General features: G+C 44.7%; 1 protein-coding gene across 5 annotated transcripts in view; it reads left to right on the forward strand.

Annotated features, from left to right (window-relative positions):
• Positions 1-1374: 1374 nt before the first annotated feature.
• UBAP1 (ubiquitin associated protein 1) overlaps positions 1375-19498 on the forward strand; it is a 32312-nt gene continuing 14188 nt past the window's right edge. The window contains exons 1-4 of one of the 5 annotated variants that reach the window (XM_080574763.1): positions 2935-2952; positions 5346-5455; positions 6847-6980; positions 18533-18573. In XM_080574763.1, coding sequence (XP_080430889.1) covers positions 18540-18573 — 34 coding nt within the window. In that variant the 5' untranslated portion in view covers positions 2935-2952; positions 5346-5455; positions 6847-6980; positions 18533-18539. Of the gene's footprint in view, positions 1521-2934; positions 2953-2976; positions 5456-5490; positions 6981-18532; positions 18574-19498 lie in introns of those variants that run through there. The other 4 variants (XM_080574761.1, XM_080574760.1, XM_080574762.1 and 1 more) reach the window with 4 other exon arrangements.

Here is a 19498-nt window from a genome sequence, read left to right on the forward strand (position 1 = left end):
GTGTCTTTGTGTGGGTGTGTGGGTGTTTTTCTTCACTTTTGGCTTTTGATTCTATTACAAGACTAAGTTGGAGGACATTGTTTGTGTTTCTCTTCTAAGAAGTGGAAAGAACAATCTGCTTTCTGGTATAGATTAAGTACATCTTTGAAGTTCTGATAAATCTAACAAAAATACTAAATAGACATTTTTATTTTGTGTGGAATGGATATGCTATAAAACAGGAATGGATATGCTCTAATACAAATGTGTTAATTTAAGCATAGGTAAGGCACAGGTGAACTGTTTTCTTTATTTTTGAGCATCTGTGACTTGCTGGGCAATACCTAGAGGGCAGGGACATGAATCTTTTTGGCAGGCCATGCCCATGCTGCTGGTGTGACACAAAAGGCAGGCTTTATACCCTAGTCCTGAGGGTAAGAGCGGAGTAGGTTGACCCCACTGTGCTGGAGGAATGCAGGAAGGGTACTCTGGTAGCTTGAACAGCAGAATACATGGAGTTGATTTCAGATCCACATGCATCCCTTTGGAATTAGCCTGCAAGAGCATTACCTGTGACTGTAACACGCACGATTTATACTTAAGTCCCTTCTGTGGGAAAATCACAGAATCACAGGATGGTTTGGATTGGAAGGGACCTTAAAGACCATCTAGTTCCAACCCCCCTGCCATGGGCAGGGACACCTCCCACCAGCCCAGGCTGCCCAGGGCCCCATCCAGTCTGGTCTTGACCACCTCCAGGGATGGGGCATCCCCAGCCTCTCCAGGCAGCCTGCACCAGGGCCTCGACACCCTCTGTGTGAAGGATTTCAGAGGGTGGTGAGGCACCGGAACAGCTCACAAGCATCGAGCGCGCCCTCTGCATGCTCCTCCACGTCCATCGTGACCTAGAGGGGCTCACATCTGCCATCAGCTCAGCTTTGCACAACTCTGTCCCACGACCCACCTTGTGAAACCCTTTTAATTAATTAGCAGGTGGCTTAGCTGATCCCACCGGCGGTCCCTGACTACAGAGTCTCGGGGACGAGGCGCTTGGAGGTACCCTGTGCTGTCACCAAACTTCCTCATTTCAGGGCAACCAAGGGGCAGAGGGAGCTATTTGCGTTTACTCCTTCCTTTATTAGAACCGAGGTGGATGTATTTTTTTGTTATCTGCACTTTCTGCCGTGCCTCCACCGAAAACACCCAGCCCCTCCCCGCTCCTCGGCGCCCCCCTCAGGAGGTCCCATCCCCCCCCCGCCGCCATTACACCCCCTCCCTCCCTCCCTCCCCGCCCGCTGACGTCACCGGCGAGCCCCAGCCGATTGGGCGGCCGGGTGTGTGTGTGCGGGGAGGGGGGGGGGGGTGCCGGTGAGCGTGCGGCGTGACGTCAGGGCGTCGCCGGGGCGGCGAGGAGGAGGCGGGCAGGCGGACAAGATGGCGGCGCCCGGCGGCGGGGCTGGCGGCGGCGGCGGGGCGCGGCTGGCCTAGGGGCCGGGGGTGGCGGCGGGGAGCGGCCGCGGGCGCCGGCTGTGGGCCGCGAGGTAACGGGGAAGGCTGAGGGGAGGGGGGGGGGAACGGCGGGGATCCGGCGCCGTTATGGGCCGGGGGGGGGTTGGCCCGGCGGCCCCGCTGTGATTCAGCAGCCGAGGGGAGGCCGCGGGGGGCTGTCGGGGGCCTGTGGTGGAGGGAGGGCAGCGGGGCGGCGAGGCACTGCGTGTGCTCGGCCCCAGGGGAGCTGGCCGCCTCGGAAGCTCCCAGATCCCGGCGAAGAGGAGCAATCTTCCTTCCTCCGGCGCCCAAATCCTCGCCGGGGAGCCCCCAGGTTCTGTTCTGGGGGGTTGGAGGTCGGTGCGTGGCTTCCTCTTCCCTATCCCCCTCCTGATTTTGCATTTCCAATGTATTATCTCGAGTCGTTTCGCGCTGAGGAGCCAAAGTCGTCTTCACTGCATGGGTGGTAGCCCTCCGCATCTCTTTATGCTTATCGCTTATATCTAGCTCTTTTTCTACTTAACTATTCTCCTTTCGAATCTGGAAGAGGATCCTGTCTTCTGCATCTGAGATACAGACCTGCCATGGATGTGTATCCTGGTGTAAGAATGCTTTATTTTTGTAGCTTCTAACTTCTCGTGCCTTCTGTTCTCTTAGCTCACTGCCCTCTAGGAGTAAAACATTGAACTCTACTATGCGAGTATTTAATATAATTCAAGGGCTGTCTTTCTGATTTTTGATTAGCCCCAAATCTGCCATGTTAAGGGGAAGTTAGGATTTTTTTAAAAAGAAGTAAAAGAAATTATAATGGGTGGAAGTGAGTCATCACTTTATCAAGTGTTTTTATTCTTTCTATTATTTAAAAAGTCAAGACAGGATTAAAAAAAAGTGAAGTCTTACAGAATTCTTATGATTACTGTCTCATTAGAGCAGAGCTACGTAGGTGGACTCCGGCTCTTGGCTGTACAACTACTGTAGCTGTTGTCCGGGACTCAGTAAAAATGTATTAATGTCAAGTATAAGTACTTTCAGGTGGATATTCCTAAATGACAAGTACTGTCAAGTTACAGAACAGCTCAGTTGTGACTGGTGATGTAACTTTGTGCTCAGGACAGAAAGCATCAGCACCTTGGAAACTGTTCAGTGGTCGAGAGGCTTTTGTGGGAGTTTACTGGGGAGGAATCTTGCTCCAACTTGTGATGAAGGGCGTTAAGGAAAAAGAAGAAGAGGCGGTTCTGCAGTCAGCCAGACCTCTTCCTCTCCTTCCTTCCCTGGTCATCCTTGGATTGTAGGACTTTCTGTCCCGGTGCTGACGCTCCTGCAGCAGCTTGCTTCCTAGGGCTGACCCTGCAGATCTGGCATCTCTGAGTTTCAACGTTTATTTCAGCGGGGGGGAAACATTTTTGGCTGTGTCCTTTCTTTTCTCCCTACAGAACAGAGCTACTTGCATAGTGCTGCCACAGGGAAGGGAACAGGGCTGAGAAGGTATGTGTGGTAGCTGCTCAGTAGAGCTGGGCTAATGTGTGCCAGGCGTTATGCAGTACGGCTTTGGGTGAGTATCTGTGCTCTGCAGAACCGTGGTGGTGCTGCTGCCTAATGACTTCAGTTTTCTGTACACAGGGCTGTAATTTGCAAGTGACGGTGGTACTTTAGGTCACCGTTGCAATCGGGTGACTTAAACCTTTTAGGCAAAATTTTAATTTTCAGGATTGGGGAAAGAAAACATGTAATCTTTCAACTTTGTTTTTGCTGGCTCATGGTTTTGGTCTCAAACAAAACTGAAAGTGATTGCATCTTTCTCCTGTAATCTGCTGGATCTGGCCTGCAAGCTTGGTACGCTTTTTTTCTGTGAGTGTACTGTGGAGGAAAGGAATCTGGAAAGAAGTTGCTTCTACTAAGAGCAAAGGCTCAAGATACGTCACATGAAAGCTGAAATGAAATTATCTGGACTTTGAAGTGAAAGCAAAGAAATCTTAGGTATAAGGTATACGAATGATTAAGGAATAAATATTAGTTTCTCTTTAATGAATTGAACTTCAATTTTCAGAATGTTTTAGAGAGTATATTGCCCAGCTGATTAGCTGGGAGATTATTTTTTTTTTAGTTTATGCTGATGGCTAGCAAAAATCTTAAGGATTAAAAATTATCAAAACTGTGCAGAATTGCTCCATCTCCTTTGTTCAGGTGGTGCCTTGCGGTACTGCTTATCCTAGAGACAAAAACTTCTAGTTAGGAGAACAGGAGTTAGGTTTCTGGACCAATCCAGCAGACCATGTCATCTAATGCTGTCACAGTGGCAGCCGGAACTGTTTTTGCTGGTGGCACAAGTGCTGTAATGCCACAGCAGGCATCACCTTACTCGTACTCCAGGTTTTCATTCTATAAGCTTATGGTGTTATGTTGCTCCCACAAACTTTAGGGATTGATAATTCAAGTCATTAAATATTCTTGAAAATATCCAGTCACTATATCATAAGTGTTTGTCACCACCTTGTTCTTATTTTTTGAATGTTCTGATAAACTGATGTGTGAGAAATTCAGTTGTACTTATTAGACAGGAGCTTCTGTCCAGCCTTTTCTAGCATTATGTTTCTAACATAATCAGTGTCAGTCTCTTCTGCATGAATTCCAGGGCTGAAGCTACAGAATCTTTCCCTGAAGGATCTTTACCGAAAGGCATTACTGTCTATTTAAAATTGATCGCTGTAATGCAAATCAATGACGGTGTGAAGGAGGTCTAGTGGAGCTGTAACTGAAAAATTCTGGAAGATGTTTCTGAAAATTGTTGATTAGAGGAAAAGGGTTGTTTACAGACTATAAATATTCTTCTTGTTTGAAAAAGTAGGTCTGCTAGATTGAGCTGTACTCCCTGCGTTGTCTGCTTGCTCTGATAACAAGGAAGGCATTGCTAATGATCTTGTAGCATGTACCACTCTGCGATCAATCACTGGGATTGCAGCTGGTCGATACAAGCCTGAGCTCACGGTTTTTCTATGTTAACTGCCTAGGTGGGTAATCCTCTCTGGTATGCTAGTGTGTTGCTTAGTGTGTTGACCTTCTGACTTGGGTCGAATAAGCTTGGTTTCTGTGTCCCTAACGACCTTTTGCAGCCAGTGTAGTCTTGACTGAGGTCGTCTAAAAGAATCTGAACAATGCTGTTTTTCACTGTTAATCTCTTAAATGATCAGAGTTATTCCAAATCTTTCAAAAATCAAACTGAGCAAAGCATTCTCTTAAATGTTAAGAAATATTCTTTCCTGTACTTGAGAATATTGAAAGAACAGCTTCTGTGTCCAGACTTAGTTGTGTTTTGTATTCAAAAGGCTAAAAGCTCTTTCCAGCTTCCTTTAAGCTTGCAGTGTGCTTACTTGAAACCCCGGAGTGTATCAAAGGGGGAACAGCATATCATTGCTCCGACTTAGGTTTCAATCTTCTCTAGAAGGGAAAGAAGGTAGGTTCAAAACGCCACGTTGCTTGAGCAACATCACAGTTTCTATCTAACCAGCAGAGTTCAAATGGAAGTTCTCAGCCTGTAATTCTCTTAGCTGCATTTTGTCAGAAACACTGACACAGGTGTAACGTTTCACCTGGGCAAATCACAGAGCAGGAGTCTTGTTCAAGAAGCAGTCCATTCTTCAGCTGGAAGATGGTCTTATGTGTATGTACTTAAGCTACTGTTAAGGATTACTTAGGCTACTTAGCCAACTGTGGTTGATATTATGGAAACTAGTAATAGAGTAAATGATTCAGCTAGTCGTGAGATCCCAGTTAGTCTGGTCTGTGTTGCTGGAGGTCAACGTTCATCACGGCTGTCTACTTGGTCATGTGAAAGAGTTGACTTAAGCCCTTTCCTAATGTTTGTATTTGTGCTTGTACAGTTTGACATCTCTGGGGTAGCTGCAGATGAAGTCATGACTGGTGAGATTTATTCCCTGAGCTTTGGAGGCTGGATTTCTAAGAGTCTGTTGCCAGTTGTGCTGCGTCAAGTGTAAGTGCTGTGCTTAATCTAGACATCAAGATGTGCTTTTATGTTGGATTTGATTTGCTTCATCAGCTCTGGGCTCTAAAATAAAATTAGGTTCTTAGTTTGTAAATGCTCTGTGAAGTAGTTAAAGGATATGTATTTCCTTATCTAATACAGCAAAGGTATCCTGGGTTCCACCCTAGTGACTAATACTGTCATGTGGTGTCCTTGCACAGTAACCTATAATACTTTGAAGTAGAAATATAGGCAGTACTTGTAGGGGATGGTATTTATATATGTAAAATCACTTAATTATCTGGAATAAAACTTCATGGTGAAAAAGGATAGAAAAACTTTATGCTGTAACACAGTCTGAGAAAAGCATGTGTTCTTAATCTCATAATTATTAGGTCACCACAAGCAGTTTGCTGCCAGTCTGACTTCTTTAAAAGAAAAAAAAAAAAAGGGTTATTGAGTTTCATTTTGCTTACTATGTTCAAGATAGTGTATTTTTTTTAAAATGTGATTTTCAGAAAGTACCTTAAGGTCCTTTATGAGGAAGGGAGTTGATGTACCCCAAGTTGAGTTGGGGTTTTATGAACAAAAATGGATGGAAAAGTAATTCAAAATCACTCTGCACTTTGGGAGGAGTCATGAGCCATAAATATTGTGGGGAGCAGATTTCTGTATTTATTATATGTTTATGAAATCGGTGAGTTCCTGATAAACCAAGAGTAGTTATTAATCAAGCTGTAGTTCTGTCAGCGGTCATGGACTGTCAGGGCTCTATACCTGCAATTACTTTTGCAACTAAGCACTTAAATATTTGAAGTATAATTTTCTAGATAATCTTCAAGATAATATCCTGAGGAATAATTTTAAGAAAATGTTTGGGGAAGAAAATTCTGTATCAAGTTTTAATCAGCCAATATTTGTGTTGCCATTTTGATAGGAGTAACTATCAGACTTTGGAGTGAGGGGAGGTGCATTTCAGGATTCCTACAACTGACAGAGAGTCTCATGCTACAGCAAAACTAGCAAAAATGTCTGGCTCAGAAGTGCTAGGAGATGGTGGGATGCAAAATGCAATTACTTTGCATTACTTTCCAGTGAATGGTCTGTAAAAGAGCAGCTGCTAGATGCTAGTTGGTGTCTTGACAGAGGGCAGCTCTCAGTATCTGCAGTTAGAGGCTTTTTTCTTGTCTGTAGAAGGGAATTTAATGCATAATGTCTGTAACTTACCTGGAGTTCTTTGGATAGCTGGTAAAAAGCCCATGAATGCCCATAATATATTTCCAGACTGTTGAATGCCTGGGCTTATTGATGTGCATTTTTTGCAAAGCAAGTACCAATAGAAATGGTAAAAAGCTCGTTGCTTTTAAATAATGCTGTTCTATTTCTCTTTATGTGCAAAGGGAAAGCTAACAAATTCAAGTGAGGACATAAAAGCGATGCTCAGTGTTCCATAATCTTTTCAAACTGATGGTCTTCAATTGGAAAAGCCTTAACTGCAGCTTAAAGAACCCACAAGTATATGATGAGATACAAGGTAAATGAAGACAAATGTGAAGAAGCTGGCGGTGTCACAAGCAGCTGTGTGGTCTAAGCTGCTTTTGGAGCTGGGGATGGACTCCAGAAATGTGCCTTTGGGTGACGCAGTGGCTGTGACGCATCTACTCGTGTGACGTGCTAACACCATCCTTTTCATACCTGAACGTGCACATTGCACTTGCAAGAAGCGTAAGGAGGTATTCTTTGGGTCTTATGGTATTGGACTGAGGAAGAAATTCTGCTTCTGCCTACTCCCTCAAGGAAACAAATGCTTGAAATAGGCAGTATTTAGTGCAGGGATTTGGCTGTACTCTGTATAAACTGACTCCGCCTAGTAATGTAAAGGTCTTCTCTCTTCTCCTGCAAGCTGGGACAGAGCTTGTCTATCTGTTTTATTACAAGCCTTCTTCAAGGCGCATTTCTCCTGTAATTTGCTGTTACTGCAGGAATGTGAACATGATGCTTCTGTTCTGTCATTAGGCAGCACTGGATGTATCTTCTAAAGCTGTGTTGAATCAGACAAGGGTTAGAGAAGAGGCTGAGGCTGATTCTCAGGTGATGGGAGGATATCTAACATCCCAGTAGAGGAACAGTCAACACAAAGTCTTTTCACTTTTTTTTTTTTACAGGAAATCTTGCTGCTTTGTAATGGTAGCGATGGTCCAAAGAGATAGATCTGTGTGTCCCATATTGTTGCAGGTCTGGTAGACCTTTGGAGGAGAAAAGCTGAGGGCACTGCTGTTGGATGGGCATGTGGCAGTCTCATCCAGCAACCCACTCCAATCTAGTTATGTAGAAGTGAGGCTAGATTGCTGGAGCTGACTCAGATCTGTCAAAATGTCCTGAGAAAATGGAGCTAATGCATCTCCGAAGACTCCTTTTGCATGTAAAATGAGCTGTTTCTGTTTAGTTACTCCTTGCTTTAAGTGTTTCAGGGGTTGTGCTCATTAGCAATGCTTCTGAAGAAATGTCTAATAGACTGGAAAAAAAGTTTATACCACTGAGCAAGACTGGAGATGGTGTGTAACCAAACTGCAGGCTTAAATGAGTTGGAAATAGCAACTTAGAAATAAAGTTTGGAGTAAATATAGTTTAATGATATCAATCCGGAAGAATATCCTTAAGGCTTTTGTAGTAAGGTGGAAAACTGAGTAGGAGAGATTGGATACAGAAAATTGTCGATCAGAGATATTGGACCAAACCAGAGAGAATGCAGTGAGATTCTCGGGATAGCTGTGGATTTGGGAATCAGGAAATACAAGTTCTGCTCTGGCTTTGTTGTTGGCTGAGCTGGATGACTGTGGGCATATAGTTTTGTCTTTGTGCCTTGTTCCTCACCTGCAAAACTGGGATGGATTTTGCTCTGTGGCAAGTGTCTTGAAAACTGTTTTTGAAGTGTTGTGCAAGAACTAAGCTGTGCTGGTGGTTTAGGGGAATTTTGGCAAAATGGATTTTTGCTCAGGATAAAAGTTGTGAATGAGAGCTGTTTGTAAAAATGTGTTCAGCTGGTGGTGGTGTGAATGCCCCAGAGCCCTTCAGGCTTTGCCTGAAAGCAGAGTATTTCTGGGGTTATGGGTTCCTCTCCATTTCTCATTTCAGGTGAGCATGAAATTCTTGTTTGGTCTTCATGTGTGCTCTTGTCACTGGGAGGCTTGTAATTGCACATTTCTCACTTCCAGTACATTATGGGCTTCTGGATTTTGCTTTGCATATTTACGACTGAAGGATGATTGTGCATTTGCAGTGAGGTGTGGGCCCATGGTAAGCGTTAAACTCATCTGTTCAAGCTGCAGTGCTGAGAGGACAAATTGAATTATTGTCTTAGAGAGAAAGCAGACCTCTCCAAGTTGGTTTTTAAGTGAAGAAATGTAAATCTTGCCTTAACTCCAGTTGTTTCTGTATTAGATGAGTGTCATGTGGATACAGGTTATTTTATGTTGCTTAGGGATGTGCTGGGTATTTTTTCCTGAATGTAGCAGGTGAATTTTCTGCAGCAGAGAGGGAGGGATTACACCTGTGGTTTGGAAAGTCTTTCTGAAGCAGCGTGTGAAGGTGAGTTCAGTGACTGGAGCATCACTGAAAAATGTCTGGGGTTTAGGTAGTTGCTCTGCTTTTTCTCAGAGGCTGAGGGCTGTTTGCATGTGTGTACATCTTAGCTGTGAGCAAGCTCAGCTGTGGCAGTTGCACACATAGAGGGAACCTTGTTTAACAGATGTACTCACTCTTTGCCTCTTGCTCGTGGCTTCCTTTCCTGAGCTCTGTAGTTCATTGTTGGACTACAGGCTAAGCCTTATTGCCATTTAAACAGCCCTAAATAGAGTGGCCTTTGCTGTTTGGGAACTCCAAATCAGGAGACTGCAAGGAAGAAGTTTCTGTTTCAGGACTGGAGCACGATGCCTTCAGGGAGCTTAGGCCAATGAAGTTTTCTGATACACAGCAAGCAGCCCTTTGACTTGTCATATTCTATTTTTGTGATTAAACTGACCACTGTCGCTGAGGGCAAGCTCAGTTTGGCTGTGTAAAGCTAGATTTCTACTTCTCTATGCTAGACAAGCTTGCGAAAGACAACTTCCTGTGGTCTGTTCCCAGTTAATTCAGTTCCAGAAGTGTGGGCACCACCACTTTGCTGAGCCTGTTCTGGTGTCTGCTGCTGTTTTCATATGCCAAGAGTATGTATTTTTGATACCAGCTGATAATACTCTCGTCCCTGTGGGTTTTTAAAGAGCAAGACTGAATGTTCACTATGAATTTCAGTCTTCCCTGAAGCTAAAAAGCCTTTTCAAGAAACAATTAAGGTGTAAGTGCTCACTTTAAAACTATTTCCTGTTCGGTATGCTCAGTTATGCACCTATTCCATTTTTAATTGAAACTAGTGGAACTTCTTTAAAAGATGACTTCTGGGAGCAGAACTTAATTCAGTGTTGACTACTGATGATATTTCTATTCTGGACCACTTTTTAAACTGTCATTCAGCCCTGTTTGGACATGAAGGATATGAATATGGATATGAAGACAGGTACCTATGAGCTAACTGAGAGATGAAGCTGTGCCACTGAAATGCTGATGTGTGGAAGAAGTGACGAAAACCCAAAAAAGTCAAGTCACTGTGTAAAGAATGTCACACCTGTAGAATTGGAGTTCACGTTTCTCTCGTAAGCTTAGCTTGCTGGCGTCTTGATAGCACTAATGAGGTGTGTTTTGAAAATCAGGCAGGTTTGGCATGATGTCAGTTCTGTGCAGTCACTTGGCAGAAAAGTGCTTTGGTAAGCACGCTCTGCCAGGTAACCTGCGACAAGCTCTTAGGTGCTTCAGTAATGGGAAACTTTCAGAACTTCTGCTCTTGTGCATCTCCAAGTGCACATTTGGTGAAAGAAAAACTTGCGTCCCAGTGGTGAGTACAAGTGTTTCTTCAAAAACAGACAGTGCAGAGCTTGGTGGCATCTTAAAATGCTGGCTTCTAAATTACAGGGAAGTTGTGTCCTCAGGACATGGCTCTTCTAGCTGAGAGAAGTGAGGTGTGTTAGTGGAAGAGAGGGATGTCAGGTGCCTGGGAATGTTCAGCAGTGTTAAACATGAGAGAGACCCTGTAGGGAGTGGGAGAAGGCTTCTGGTGGCCTGACGTGTTGAAACTGCTCGGGCTGAAGGTGCAGTCAGGATTTGAAGCAGTGGCTCCACACTGAGTTTGAAGTTTTAGCCCACATGCTACGGGCCAGGCAGAGTCATTTGTAGGTGGAATGGTTCATTTAAGACTGTGCTTTTTGTCAGTACCATACTGAGTTTTGTTGGGAAGATGCTGAGTGTGTGGTATGGGTGGGTAGTGCATGTGACTTGAGTTACCGATTTTAATCCTTATGCTCTCTAGTAGCCTAACACCGTTCCCGTTATTCTTGTACAGCACAATACACATGTATTTTGGCTCAGTTTGAATATAAGAAACGGCAACTGCTGTTTGACCTGCTAGCAGATTGCACGTTTTGGCTTTAAAATTTGTGTCCAACTTGATTTCTTGCTGGATTTTTTTGTCCGCTTTCAGTAACTCCATAAGAATTTGTTTCCCCAAATTAACCAGGACCATAACCAGCAATAAATTAAAGCTCAGAAGAAAAATGGTTTAACAAGGAGAAGGTAACAGTTACATAGCTTTATTTGAAATAGATTTTTAAGTAGTCATTTAATTGCTGTAGTGGTAAAAATGTCTTACATTCTAGTTAATGTTAAAAAAAGAGTAATTCATGTTCTGCTAAAAGAACACAAATTACTTCTGCAATGAAATATTGGCCAGAATTCTTGTGTCAGTTCTGAGAGTAGGTTTTGTATTTGTATTGTCCACAGCATTGAACTTTTTTTTAGATTATATAAGACCAACTACTTTTCTATCTCTCTTGATCAAAGAACATAAGAAGAAAGCTTGAAACTGCACTTTTTTGATTAAAAAGGGACATCTGTTTAATGACAAAAGCTATTATGCTCTGTGATGTTGGCAGCATGTTGGCAATGTTTGTCTAGCTCTCTTCATTCATAACTGGGAAGAGTCTGCAGTATTAATAATACTCAAGTACTTCATAGTTGGCTTGTTGCATATTGAAATCTCATTGCAACAAGGACAGCAGCATTTTAATTAGCTTAAGCTGCTCTGGGTTCCAGACGTGCATTTTAAACATGTAGGGCGCTCCAGATTTTTTTTTCATGCGCCTTTACCAAAAGAACAGAAGTGGGGCATTTTGGTGAAGCTGGTAGCTTGCTTTCTGGTTACTCTTCTTAACTTAGCAAATATTTCAATATAAGCAGTCTTTCTTCTCCAGTAAGTTAGCATCAAAAGTTAATATCCATACTTAAAAATGCTGTCCAAAACTTGAGATATATCACAGAATCCCAGGATGGTTTGGGTTGGAAGGGACCTTAAAGACCATCTCCTTCCACCCCCTGCCATGGGCAGGGACACCTCCCACCAGCCCAGGCTGCCCACAGCCCCATCCAGCCTGGCCTTGGGCACTGCCAGGGATGGGGCAGCCACAGCTTCTCTGGGCAGCCTGGGCCAGGGCCTCGCCACCCTCTGAGGGAAGAATTTCCTCCTAATCTAATCTAAATCTCCCCTCTCTTAGTTTCAAGCCATTCCCCCTTGTCCTGTCACTGCACCCCCTGACACAGGGTCCCTCCCAGCTCTCCTGCAGCCCCCTTTAGGCACTGGCAGGCCGCTGTGAGGTCTCCCTGGAGCCTTCCATCCTCCGGGCTGAACACCCCCAGCCCCTCAGCCTGTCCCCACAGCAGAGGTGCTCCAGCCCTCTGAGCATCCTCGTGGCCTCTGGATCTGCTCCAACAGCTCCGTGTCCTTCTTGTGCTGGGGGCCCCAGAGCTGGGTGCGGGGCTCCAGGTGGGGTCCCACGAGAGCAGAGCAGAGGGGGACAATCCCCTCCCTGCCCTGCTGCCCACGCTGTGTTGGTGTAGCCCAGGACACGGCTGGCTTGCTGGGCTGCCGGTGCACATCTGCAAATGTTAGTCTTGTTTCTGTTGTGTCTTGAGGAGGGGAAGATGGCCCTTCTCTTTCTAGTTTACTGCCTTTTTCCTGGTGATATCGCAACCTCTCCAGATTAGTGAGGCTGACCTTCTAAAGAACCAACAATAACAGAAATAACCCCTTTTTCTATGCTTTACTGTTTAGATGATCGTCAAGTCAGAAGTAGGAGCTACACTCGAGTTCCCATCTGCTCTTGGCCTGGATGGAACCTGAACTGTCCCCTTACTGCCCGGGTTGGTAGTCAGGCCCGCCTGTTGTTTGCAGATGGCTTTTTCTTGTGGCAGGCTCTTTGGGAAAGAGTCCATTTTAAAAAGGTCACCTGTTTGTTTGCGTAGTTAAATATGAACTTAGAATTGGTGCATTTCCCATACACTTCTTTGGCAAAACACTCTGGCCAAAGGAAAAGCTTGTGCTGATCTGCTTTCACCGCAGGGCTGTACGTAAGGCATTTTTAGTTTTCTTATGCTCTTGCTAATGAAACCGGCTGTTGTAGAGGCTTGTGGGGTTTGCAAGCCTCAACTTGGCTGGAAACTTGTGTGGCTGATAAGCAATTCGGTGATGGGAAAAACTAGTGCATCAGTGTACTGCATCTCCTCAGCCGTTGTAGGGTTTTCTCTTGTTTTTGGGTGAAATTTAGGGCAGATTGCTATGTGGCCAAGTAAGATCAGGATGTTAACAGAGGAGTAGGACTGTCTGTTATCAGGTAAGAGCATTAAATCCTTAACCAGTTCAAACAGTATGCGCTTCTATCGAGTGCAGTGTGTTTAATGAGCGAAGTGGGACACTCCATGAGGAGAGCCACATAACTACAGCTGTCTGACATTAATGCAACGAATCCATATGGGGCAACAAATGGGAGCTGCAGCGTGTGGAAATCACACAATTGTCTTCCGCTTTAACTTCCCGTTGATTGATGCATGCTGAAGCAGAAGGTCTAATTGCACGCTCTGTCACATTAAACAAGTGCACAGCTTGAAGAATCAATTTCTCCTAATGTCTGTCCCTGCTAGGAAGATATCGTTCCACAGCTGTATGTGGAGCCCCTTAATGGATGTTACTGCCATCGCTAAAGAGCCTTGTCTGGTAATTCGGCGATGCGATGTGCGGATAGCCCTGCTCCTTGGGGGATCTTTTCTGCCCGTCCTTCCCATTTATGGGAAATGTGTTCTGAAAGCCCTGCCCTATTGGCTCCTGTCCCTCTGCCCCTCAATCACGGCACTGAAAATAGCAAACGGAATTAATTTGATGTTATGGGCTGTCTTTCAAAACGTAGATCTCTCTTCAGAGTGCTTGGGTGTGTACGCAGCATGGCTGTCTCATCCCTGCCTCCCTACACCTCCTACTGCGGTCGTTGCAATCCCTGCTTTGTCTTTCGTTAGCTGCAGGACGGCCACTTGTATCCAGTAAGTCATTAGCTTTGTTTTAAATCATGGCCATTGAAAATCAAACACCGGGATGGAGTTTGCGTTTGCTTCAAGGAGGGTCTGGTTTGTGCTCAATGATTTTAAAATAGAACAAGAACTGTAATGTACCTTATCGCCTGGCTTCAAGTAGCACTTGAAGGAATTACTGTTGATATGCTTCAGAGTTTCCTTCCATTAAGACTAGTAAAAGTGATGCTTTTTTTTTAACCGTAGGGGATGTGGTTATGATATGTCAAATCCAGTTTTAAAGTGAATTTATCCAAAGAGCTGTCACTAGCAGCGTGATGCCCTTATACTTCATAAAAAGGGAGCACTTCTCTGCAGCCTGCTGGGCTCGTGGTTTGCAGAGCTGTTAGAGGGGCAAAGCAAAAACACTTGCTGTGGATTTGGGGTGATGTCATCTCTTTGGAGACTGCAGTGCCTGAAAACAGGACCTGTTGTGTGCTGTGCTGAACAGCAGGTCAGTTTTTACTCTAATACTCAGATCTTGTTCTGTCCTGGCAACAGGCACAGCCTCTGTGTGTATGTGCTGTGGACGGCTATATGGAGAGTCCTGACATTGGTCGTAGCCTTTCCCTTGTGCTGAAATTAGTAGGTGCAGTACAACTTTTAAAATGTTGTCTAAAACTGGCGTCTTATGTAACATCGATATGCCAGTCACTTTAATCAAACTTTTTGCTTTCTCAGTGTAAAATCACTGCTGAGCTCATCAAAGTGATCTATGCAGAATAAAAGTGATCTTTTTGATCTTTGTCTTTTTATAGTTTCTCTTCAAAACCTGAAGATGTCCTGATTGTTTGTGGTCAGACATGGTAAATGGCAGCAGGTGGATTGCCTTAACTTGGGTAATATCAATACCTCAGAGACTGGTTGTGAAGATGGTTCAGGTGCATGTAACTTCAGAGGCTGAGCTTGTGTTTATTGGCTCTTATTACAGGGTCTGGGTCTGAAGTGATGCGCGGAGCCTCTTGGTATCATCACTTCCAAATGTTCCAGGGCCAGTTGTGCCTTTTCTTTCATCTTGTTCTTCAAAGCATCTCAGTGCTGTCCCTTCAATCCTATTCAGCTTGGCACCATCTCTTTGTGCTGGTTGCTTCTGTCATCAGTTTTGGCTTGGCACTTCTTTGCTTCTGCATCTTCCTGTTTTCTCTGCTTATTTCTCCTTCTGTCCCTCAGTCTCTGGGCTCTACTACACTGTGTCTCTGGTTGTATGGCTTTAAGACTGTTGTCTCAGGGTAATTAAGTAAAAGGTGGGCTTTTACTCTCCTCCCTGTATGTTCATACTAGGCTGCTGATGTTAAAATTACTTACAACTTTCAGGCACCCCTAGCCCTAATCCCCTTTCCAAAGGGTTAGCCAGAACCACGAATTAGGGGACGGGGCTAAGGAGGTCTGTGATTACAGAAGAAAGCTTGGAGGTGGCTGCAAGAAGACCTAGAAATATGGAACCAGGTTGTTTCTCTAGTCCAGGAAGGGTGTTGAAAAACTCTACGTAGAGTAGGCTTTCTGCCAGTTTAAAATGCACAGTGAAGCATCAAAGCACAAATGCCCTTTAGCATCTTGTTCTGGTGTCTGGAGATCCAAGGGCTGCAGGCACCCCTGAGCTGGTTTGGAGGATGGCTTTAGGAGCAAACCCTTCAAATCTCCAAAAGAGCAGCCCCAAAGGTGAGCAAGCCCTTACTGTCCACTGTAACAGCTTTGACCCAGCCTGAATAGCCTATCAAATCTCATTACTCAGAAGACACTGGTTTAATTAACCCCCTTTAGAAAGGAGGTGACGAAATGTGGCTGGCAGCCTGTGCCAGCATTCCTGCCTGCAGTGTTCCACAAGGCTGTTCGCTGACAGTGCGGGCTCGGGGAATGGCCTCTGGCTGAGTATTCGCTCATGGTGCATTAGGAAGAGCTAGTGAGATTTAAACTGGAATGCTACTTGAATCTAAAGTGTGACTGTATCTCTGTGGATAGTGCAGTTTTATGATAGCTTGCTGTTAATGTGCCCTAGCTAGTTCTATAGCTCAAAAATAAGGTGTTGCATGTGGCAGAATAATTGTTTTTCCTGCTGCATTTTGAAGCTAATGCCAGGTGCTTGGTCTCCTCTAGGATTTTACTACAGGACTGCCAACAAAAGAAAGATACTTAGTGCTTATGTGGGTATTTCTGCATACAGGGCACATCCAAGGCTTTATGTAGCCCCAGCCTGATACGACTGCGAAACTCCCTGAATGCTAGAGCTGCGCATCTTTGGTTCTGTGGGACTTGTACACGCTGCTGTTCATGTCCCTGGAGTGAACTGATAACATCGCGCTAACCCGGTGTTCAGTTAGCTAAGATCAGCGTGTGGGAAACTTACTATGTCCTTGCAGCAGCCTGCTGAAGAGGGGATATCAATTTTCACTTTAAAAAATGATCCCTTGGGATTTTCCTTTCATTGTTCCTTATATTCGTACATTCTGGAGTGAGTTGCTTCTGATAAAAGAGGCAGGCAGCGTAAACTGTACTGCCTTTGGGTAACTGAGTGAGGAAGCTACTTCCTCTCTCTGCATCACAAGTTTTAAACTCCTTTTGTAAAGGAGCACTTGGCTTTCAGTCTGAGGTAGCAGCTAGAAGAAAGCAGAGTTGGGAGGAATGCAAGGAAGTGCGTAGAGACCTGTCCCCAGTTCGCTGTGGATGACGGCTGGACGCGGCACATGCTTGCAGTACATGAAGACTGTGTGGCTTCACAGGTGGCCTGGCTGTCTCAGTAGCAGCAGATAAAGTTGACATCTTAATTGCTAATCCACAGAGATCTGATGGAGCAGCAGCTTGCCTGACCCTGTGATCCGGGCCCGAAAGGTGCAGGTGGTTTCATGCTCTGTAGTCTGATCCCCTCGGCGGTGCTGTGACCAGTGAAACCCTTTCAGCTCCAGTAGTTCATGTACAACTGTACCGGCTGGTCTTGTGGCTTTGCCCTTGGCCTTCTCAAATGCCCTTTGAGAGGCAAACTCAGCACTGTTTCATCTCCTTCCCTCTTTGAAGGCTCCATGTGTTGTTTCTGTCCAAGAAGCAGCTGTCGGCTGGTGCCAAAGCCAGCTTGCTGGCCAAGAGCAGCGCTGTGGGGCATAAGGACAATACTGAGAGAGAGAGTGAGGTGTGCAGCAAGGAACCTGACAAACGCCAAGCAGAGCGGTGTGCAGCTGGAGCTGCCCAGCATGACTCACTTCCCCACAGCCTAGCGTCTGCTTGCTTTGCTTCAGGAAGTTGGGCTGCATCCGGGTAAATCTTGCAGCTTTGTCTGTGTTAATTCCCAGTAGCCGCTGGTGTTGATTGAGCTATTGACTGCGATGTAATGTTGAAAGGGACCTTTGCCTAGAAAAAGGTAGTTTCCAAAAGTACTTGAAACCATCTCTTCCTGATCCCCAACACGTCAGCTGCTGCCGGGAGGGACAGTGAAGCTGTCTGTGTGGTCCTAGGCTCTGGAGACCCTTCCTTGAAGGTGACATTTGCAGCTGGAATCCGTAACAGAAACGCTGAGGCTGAAGAATGAGACCTCATTTGGGGAGTGATGGGTTTGGAAGTTAGATCTGCTCCAAATTGTGCTTTGAGCACTGACAGCTGCAGGTGGGGGTGTAGCAGATAATTTCATGGGTTTGAAGATTGCCTGTTGGGCAGGGCAGGCTACCAGCTGGAGGGCTTCAGAAACAAAGGGCAACTCTGAGGTTTTGTTATGCATAATGTCAAAGGGGGGCTTATAGATGGAGTTAATGAGGGAAATGTGCTGTGGTGTTTTAAGGAAGATCTTATGATGCTCTTGTATCTGCTTTAGCTGCTAGACAAGGCTACTGAACATGCCACAAGCATCCTGGAGTGGGGTTTCAGCTGACTGCTCAACAAATACTCCGTAGCTCGCTCTAGTTTCAAAACAGCTCTCTTCTCAGGATAACCCTGAGAAGGCCCTCTGTGTTAAAAGCTGCCTGAATAATTGTGTGTTTAACATCTTAGCCATGTAGGATTTGCACTAACTTCTCAAATTAAAAAAAAAAAAAGTTGATGATTGAATTCTGTGGTTGCTGGATGAAGACTCTGGTTAGCATTGTTTCCTTGTGCATATCCGAAATCTTGAGGTCTTCCTACCAGTCACTGTGTACCAGCATTGTGTATTGTTATCTGTGTACTACCCAGCACGTCTAGACAAGTGCCATGCTGGCTGTGCATACCCAATATCATAGTATCCCTTTTTAGAGCAACGGGGATTAAACTGAAGAGGATCAGTGTGGTATTTCCAGTAGGAAGGGCTATTGATGCCAGGGGAGGCAGGATGTGGGCTGGGAAGGAGCAGACTCAGAGTGCTGTGATCTACAACCTGGTCTTTCTAATCAGCCTGGCTGCTTCTTGGCTATTTGTGGTTTTATTTTCTTGGCCACTTGGATTGTCAGACCCTGAGCAAAGTTATTTATTCACTCCATCAATTCTTGGTGCTATAAAATCCATTTTGCTGTCTGTCTTTGCAACAGGATAAACATAGCAAGTGTCAGCAGCGTGTCCCGTACGACAGAGATAAGACTGTGGAACCACATAGACTTATGCAATGCTATATGTATTAAGTTGCTAAATGTATCTTAAAATGTTTTTCAGGTTCTAAATGGCTTCTAAGAAGTTGGGATCCGACTCTCATGGTAAGTGGAATTTGGTATCCTTGTCCTTTCAATAGGATGAATCTTACTGTTGCTGCTGAGTAATGTCCCGACCATCGAGACTAGTCTGTTCAGCCCCTGACTGGCTTTTTTGTTAGGAACAAAGTGCCTTGGCTTCCTTCTTGCATAGTTGCTTGCTGATGTTGTGCTCATTCTCTAGTTAAAATGAAGTTTAAGCCTTTGACTATTCTCCCATCATCCCTGCCCCTCACTCATGGCAGGATAATACCTCCCCAGCAACCCCCTTCAAAATCAAAGCTGAATTGCAGTTTTGGTGCTTATGTCATGCTTGCTGAAGCAGATGCTAGATCTGCAGCCTTTTCCTATGAAGGTCAGGTGAGAAGCTGGATTGCAAGTCAAGCTTTTAATATATCAATGGGTTGCTTTTTGCTCAGCAATGAATTTATTCCTAAATTGGACTTACCTGGCTTAGTAGCTAACAGGCGAGTGATCTCTTACATCTAAGATGTGTAATGTCATGCAGATGGCTGGTGTCATAAGAATTATGTGCTGCAACGCATGTTTCTTTTAGAAAATGGGGTATAAATGTGAGAGGACTTATTTCCTTGAAGCTCTTTTTTTTGTGTGTAGATTCTTAAAATGAGTTATCAATTAAAGCTATGATGGGTGGCTCAAATGAAATTTCTAAAAATCAGTGTATTAAATAACAGAAAACCTTTAATTGCTTTGCTTAAACATGGTACCATTGAAACAGTGGGTTGGCTGTTAGTTTGTATATGTTGGTGTTGCTTTTTATATTGAATTTACTGTTAGAAGACAATGAGTCTTTATCTATTTGACTATTCAGGCAGTAAGTTCATGCATTTAAAAAAAGTGAAGGATTCTTTAGTTTCTGGGTCAGTTTTTAAGTTTTCATGGACTAGTACTGCTGTGATTGGGCTGAATG

This window comes from Anser brachyrhynchus (genome assembly GCF_964034855.1).
Source record: "Anser brachyrhynchus genome assembly, chromosome: Z".
Classification (NCBI taxonomy): domain Eukaryota; kingdom Metazoa; phylum Chordata; class Aves; order Anseriformes; family Anatidae; genus Anser; species Anser brachyrhynchus.